This window comes from Aethalodelphis obliquidens, unplaced genomic scaffold (genome assembly GCF_003676395.1).
Source record: "Aethalodelphis obliquidens isolate GAN/ISIS:26980383/991018 unplaced genomic scaffold, ASM367639v1 scaffold1178, whole genome shotgun sequence".
NCBI lineage: Eukaryota > Metazoa > Chordata > Mammalia > Artiodactyla > Delphinidae > Aethalodelphis > Aethalodelphis obliquidens.
The window spans coordinates 316-7,382 of record NW_020839089.1 but is presented as its reverse complement, the minus strand read 5'-3'; the positions used below and the strand labels follow the sequence as shown (position 1 = coordinate 7,382).

Sequence of the window (7,067 nt, the reverse complement as noted above, 5' to 3'; positions counted from 1 at the left end):
CGACTCTGGTGGTCTTGTGGAGGGGCCTCGCGACCTCGGGCATTTCATTTGGGGGCTCGTCCGGGATGCCCCCAAGCCCACCAGACATCAGGTCAACGGGTCATCGCTGACAACCGATCGGTAAGTAAGCCGGCTCAGGGTACCTTCTGTTTTGGGGACTAGGACAGTCCTGGCGGACGCGCTATAGGACACCTAGTCGGGTGTGGTTGGAGACGTCCACCACGACCCATCTGGGGCGGACAGCCCATCTGAAGCGCGCACGCGATAACCTCCCCTTCCTCCTTTTACAGACTCCGCTATTGGGACTGCTCTTAATCACTTTTGTTTTCAGAGTAACCTTTTCTAATCAATCTCTTCCAGGACCTAGACATGGGCCAAGCACAGAGTACCCCCCTCTCCCTCCTTCTCGCTAATTTCGGGGATGTAAAGTCCCGAGGACACAACTTCAGTCTGGACATCCGGAAAAGAAAACTAATTACCTTCTGCCGCTCTGAATGGCCAACTTTCGGGGTTGGCTGGCCCACCGAGGGTACCTTTTGTCTTCCTATAATCCTAAAAGTTAAATCTAGAGTTTTCTTGCCAGGAAAAGAAGGCCATCCGGACCAGATCCCCTACATCCTGGTATGGCAGGACCTGGTAGAAAACCCTCTTCCCTGGATGACCCCCTTTTTGTCATCAGGGTCATATAAGATCCTTGCGGCCCGACCAACTAAACCTCCCAAGCCTCAGACCCGAACTGCACCCATACTCTCTGACAGCCAAGACCTCCTTCTCCTAGAACCCCCCCCATATCAATCTCCTCCTTTGGCCCCACAACCAGTCCCCCTTCCTGCTCCTGGCTCTGCTCCTCTCCCCTTGGTAGAACCTCCTGCGGCCCCTCCCGGAGGGCCACCCAGGCCAGAACCGGAGGACCGAGAGGCAGAGGCGCTACCGGTCCCCCTGCCCAATGAAAATAATTCCCAGGGACCGGCTGGGCGCACTCGCGGACGCACTCAGCGCGACCCAGGGTTCCGCCATCCTGATTCCACCATAGCCCTACCCCTGCGAGAAATAGGCCCTCCCGATGAGACAGGGAACCCCCGACTCCAGTATTGGCCATTCTCTACCAGTGACCTATATAATTGGAAAACCCAGAATGCCCGTTTTTCTGATAATCCTAAAGACTTGATAGCTCTTCTAGATAGCGTTATGTTCACTCATCAGCCCACCTGGGATGACTGCCAACAGCTCCTCCGGATCCTATTCACTACCGAAGAACGGGAGCGAATCCAGCTGGAGGCGAGAAAACTGGTTCCTGGAGATAATGGTCAACCCACCGCTAACCCTGACCTCATCAATGCAGCTTTTCCCTTAACTCGCCCCCCGCAGGATGATTGGGACTATAACACCGGAGAAGGTAGGGGACGACTGCTCATTTATCGCCAGACTCTAATGGCGGGTCTCCGGGCTGCCGCGCGCAAGCCCACTAATTTGGCCAAGGTATATTCAATTGTACAAGGTAGAACAGAAAGTCCCTCCTCTTATTTAGAAAGATTAATGGAAGCCTTTAGGCAGTATACCCCTATGGATCCAGAGGCCCCCGAAAATCAGGCCGCCATTGTAATGTCCTTCGTTAACCAGGCAGCCCCTGATATTAAAAAGAAACTCCAGAAGTTAGAAGATCTGGAGGGCAAACAGATACAGGACTTACTCCGTATCGCCCAGCGCGTCTTTAATAACCGAGACGCCCCAGAGGATAAACAACTTAAAGCCACTGAGAAAATGACTAAAGTCCTGGCCGCCATTGTTCAGAAAGATCAAGAGGGCCCCCCAGCCACTCGACCTCCCAGGCGACCATTGGACAGAGATCAATGTGCCTATTGCAGGGAAAAGGGCCACTGGGCTCGGGAATGCCCCAAGAAAAGGCAGCCGCGCCCCGACCAGGGGCAATGGCAACCGAACGCCACCCCAGTCCTGTTTACACATGATACAAATTAGGGGGGACGGGGTTCGGACCCCCTCCCCGAACCCAGGGTAACCCTACGAGTGGAGGGGAAACCAGTCCAATTCCTGGTGGATACAGGGGCACAGCATTCGGTCTTGGTTAAGCCCCACGGGAAAATTTCTAACAAATCCTCCTGGGTCCAGGGAGCTACGGGAGTCAAACGTTACCTTTGGACCACTCAGAGAACTGTGGACTTGGGCACGGGAAGGGTAACCCATACCTTTCTGGTCATTCCTGATAGCCCTTGCCCCTTACTGGGGAGAGACTTACTCACTAAAATGGGAGCACAAATTCATTTTCGGCCAGAGGGGCCAATCGTAACAGACCCTCACGACCAACCCATATCTGTGCTCACCCTGAACTTGGAAGATGAGTACCGACTTCACCAGGAACCACCCTCCCAAAATCAAGATATAGAGTCATGGCTTCAGCAGTTCCCCGAAGCATGGGCAGAAACAGGGGGGGTGGGACTAGCCAAACATCGCCCAGCCCTATTCATAGAGATCAAACCGGGGGCAGATCCTGCACGTGTCCGACAATATCCCATGCCCCTAGAGGCCAAGACTGGTATCACTCCTCATATTCGCCGGCTTCTTGACCTGGGGATACTGCGTCCCTGCCAGTCGGCCTGGAATACACCCCTGCTGCCAGTCCGCAAACCTAACAGTAAAGACTACCGCCCAGTGCAGGACCTGAGGGAAGTTAACAGACGGGTCATAGACATCCATCCTACTGTGCCCAATCCATATACTCTTTTGAGCGCCCTTAGTCCAGAAAAACAATGGTATACTGTGCTGGACCTCAAAGATGCCTTTTTTAGTTTACCCTTGGCGCCCAAAAGTCAAGAACTCTTTGCCTTCGAATGGTCAGATCCCGAGAGAGGTATAAACGGACAACTCACCTGGACCAGACTTCCCCAAGGATTCAAAAACTCGCCTACCTTGTTTGATGAGGCCCTACACGAGGATCTCAGTGAGTACCGGAGACAAAACCCCAATGTAACCCTCCTGCAGTATGTTGATGATCTCTTAATAGCTGCTGAGACCGCTGAAGCCTGCCTGCAGGGAACCAGAAACCTCCTACGGACTCTCGGCACCCTGGGATACCGAGCCTCTGCCAAGAAAGCACAGATCTGCAGGCCTGAGGTAACTTACCTGGGATACCTATTGAAAGGGGGGCAACGATGGCTCACAGATGCACGGAAGGAAACCGTCCTCCGCATCCCCAGACCCACCACGCCTCGACAGGTGAGGGAATTTTTGGGGTCGGCTGGGTTCTGCCGTTTATGGATACCCAAATTTGCTGAAATGGCCAAACCGCTATACCTAGCCACCAAAGAGCAGACGCCCTTTGAATGGACAGAAGAGGCTGAGCAGTCATTTCAGCAGATCAAAACTGCCTTGCTTTCCGCACCCGCCCTGGGTCTCCCTGATGTCTCCAAACCCTTCCACCTCTTTGTAGATGAAAGCAAAGGCATAGCTAAGGCCGTGTTGACCCAGCCCCTCGGTCCTTGGCCCAGGCCTGTTGCTTACCTATCAAAAAAAATTGGACCCAGTGGCTGCCGGCTGGCCTCCTTGCCTCCGGATGATCGCCGCCACGGCCCTAATGGTAAAGGATGCTGACAAACTAACTATGGGGCAGGAGTTACATGTCACCACCCCCCACGCCATCGACGGGGTTCTCAAACAGCCTCCCGACCGATGGATGAGCAATGCTCGATTGGTCCACTACCAGGGTCTACTGTTAAATCCCCCCAGAATCAGCTACACTCCGCCGCGGGCATTAAACCCTGCCTCCCTATTACCTGACCCAGATTTGGACTCCCCACTCCATGACTGTGCAGAGGTACTGGCCCAGATCCATGGGGTTCGGGAAGACCTACGTGACCAGCCCCTACCGGATGCACAAGTCACATGGTTCACTGACGGCAGCAGCTTTGTCCAGCAAGGTCAGAGGTATGCGGGGGCAGCAGTAACATCAGAAACTGAGGTGATATGGGCAGAGACTCTCCCCCCAGGGACCTCAGCCCAAAAAGCTGAATTAATTGCCCTGACCCAAGCTCTCAAGATGAGCAAAGGCCAAAAAGCTACCATATACACAGACAGCCGGTATGCTTTCGCTACCGCACATATACATGGGGCAATATACCGAGAGCGGGGACTACTCACAGCAGAGGGCAAAGACATCAAGAACAAAGAGGAAATCCTGGCCTTGCTAGCGGCCATATGGGAACCCAAAAAGCTAGCCATTGTACACTGCCCGGGGCATCAAAAACCCACGAATCCAGTCGCCCGAGGCAACAATTTGGCAGACCAGATGGCTCGAAAGGCGGCACACACTCCAATACCATTACTTCCCCTGCAACTGCCGGATCCAGGCCCCCGGGAACTACCGCCCCAACCCGACTACTCGGAGGATGACATCAGATGGATGAGCAGGCTCCCTCTAACCCAGGTTAGAGACGGATGGTGGCGGGACGCTAAGAACAATATCCTCCTTCCTGAGAGACTAGGAACCCTGGTCCTTGAACGGATCCACCGTAGCACCCACTTGGGCGCCCGACGGCTACAGGATCTCATCAGGCAGACTGGACTTAAAATTAAAAATGTCTCCGAGAAGACTGAACGACTGGTTGCTGACTGTGCAGTCTGCCAACTCCATAATGCCAGCACCCACCCGCCAACCACTGGCATCCGGGAGAGAGGAAACCAGCCTGGAGCCTACTGGGAAGTGGACTTCACAGAGGTAAAGCCTGGCAAATATGGGTATAAATATTTACTGGTGTTTATAGATACCTTTTCAGGTTGGACTGAGGCATTCCCAACCAAGAATGAGACTGCACAAATAGTAGCTAAGAAGCTACTAGAAGAGATCCTGCCCAGGTATGGCTTTCCAGTTATGATAGGGTCCGACAACGGGCCAGCCTTCGTTTCTAAGGTAAGTCAGGATCTGGCTTCCATACTTGGGGCTAATTGGAAATTACATTGTGCATACCGCCCCCAGAGTTCAGGACAGGTAGAAAGGATGAATAGAACTTTAAAAGAGACCTTGACTAAATTGACCATGGAGACTGGCGCTAACTGGGTAGTCCTACTCCCCTACGCTCTGTTTAGGGTGCGAAATTCCCCCTATAAGCTAGGATTTACTCCCTACGAAATAATGCATGGTAGGCCTCCTCCTATCATCCCTAATCTAAAGACTAACCTTATCCAATTGGACCCAGAAAATAATTTCCTGTCTTCCCTCCAAGCCTTACAGCGGATACACGAGACAATCTGGCCCAAACTAAAAGAGCTATATGCAACAGGACCCCCACCTACTCCACACCAGCTCCGGCCAGGTGACTGGGTCCTTGTCAAACGCCATCGACAAGAGACCCTAGAACCCAGGTGGAAAGGACCTTACCAGATCATCCTGACAACGCCGACAGCCATCAAGGTGGACAGCATAGCTGCCTGGATCCATTACACACACGTCAAGCCGGTGGACCCATTTTCTGACCTCATCAAGTCCACTAAAGCTGATGTCACCTGGACTGTTGACCGGAGTAAGAACAATCCCCTCAAACTGACTTTGCGCCGTACCCTCCCCCATGATGACCAAGGTACTGCTGATAGCCCTAATGATAGTCCTAACCCTCAACCCTCGGGCCACGAGGGGAGGATTCAGCCCTCCCCCCAATAAGAATACTTTAATACAACTACTATATGGTGCACCGTGCGAGTGCAGGGGAGGTACTATGGAGACTCCTGTTGTTCCCCGAGGATATACTCATATGCAGGACTGCGGGAGCATAACTGCGTATCTTGTTCAGGAATATAGGGTTACCGGGGCCTCTCAAAACTGGCAATGCTACCGTAAGCCTAAGCCACTCCCCCCTCGAGCTACTTGCCCCTGTTCTACCTTCCAGGAATCAATGCATAGCATGTGCTATTCCTCTTACCAGCAATGTATAGGGGCCAATAACAAGACTTATTTCACAGCCATACTACAGAATAATAAAAGCCCCACCATTAGTGATGATAATAAATACCTTCAGGCTGGATGCACTGGCACCCCCGGGACCCCGGTATGCTGGAATACCAGGGCCCCCACACATATGTCAGACGGTGGGGGGGCCCCAGGACGCAGTGCGCCAGATAGAAACCCGAAGACAAATAGAAGAGGTCTATCGGCATCTGTACCCACAGCTCAGCTACCACCCCCTAATTCTCCCTAAGGCCGATCCCTCTGAATTGGACTCCCAGACCATGTCCATACTAGAAGCTACTTTTGCGCTTTTGAATGCCACCAACCCCAACTTAGCACAGGATTGCTGGCTCTGCCTTCCTCAAGGACCGCCCCGCCCTATAGCCATCCCCACCTTCGCCAATTTAAACATCAGCGAACGATGTAACCCTACTTTACTCCCCGAGCCGTTCCCCATACAATTTTCAAAATTTTCAACCACCTTTAATACCTCATGCTTTGTTAAGAACGATTCCCTCTCTAACGCCAGTATTGACTTGGGAATCCTTTCATCCACTGGATGTAGTCAGTATATCCCCGTGAACTCCTCCCTCTGTAGTCCTAACACCACTGTTTTTGTCTGTGGAAATAACCTAGCATACACCTATTTACCCCCGAATTGGACAGGGGTCTGCAACCTAGCCACCCTCCTCCCCAATGTAGACCTAATCTCGGGAGACACCCCATTGCCCATTCCCAGCTTTGACCTTTGGGCAGGGAGAACCAAACGAGCCATTACAGTCATACCCCTCCTGGTAGGATTAGGAATTACAGGAGCTGTGGCCACAGGAAGTACGGGTCTTGGGGTCTCCCTTCACTCATATAGTCAGCTGTCTAGGCAATTAATAGAAGATGTAGAAACTCTCTCTGGGACCATTCAGGACTTACAGGACCAATTAGATTCGCTGGCCGAGGTGGTCCTACAGAATAGGAGGGGCTTAGACTTGCTGACAGCTGAACAGGGTGGGATATGCCTCGCCCTAAAAGAAAAATGTTGTTTCTATGCGAATAAATCAGGCATTGTAAGAAACAAGATCCACCAGCTCCAGGAAGACCTAGCTCGCCGCCGGCAAGA

At 52.6% G+C, this 7,067-nt stretch overlaps 1 protein-coding gene across 1 annotated transcript; it reads left to right on the top strand.

Annotated features, from left to right (window-relative positions):
• Positions 1 to 758: 758 nt before the first annotated feature.
• LOC113617012 (uncharacterized) lies at positions 759 to 5,156 on the top strand (the record flags this gene model as incomplete). Its single annotated transcript, XM_027100342.1, is given in 2 exon segments — positions 759 to 3,129; positions 3,798 to 5,156. Coding segments are annotated over 2 exon segments (2,533 nt in total), but the record flags the coding sequence as incomplete, so codon positions are not given.
• Between the last annotated feature and the right edge of the window lie 1,911 nt (positions 5,157 to 7,067).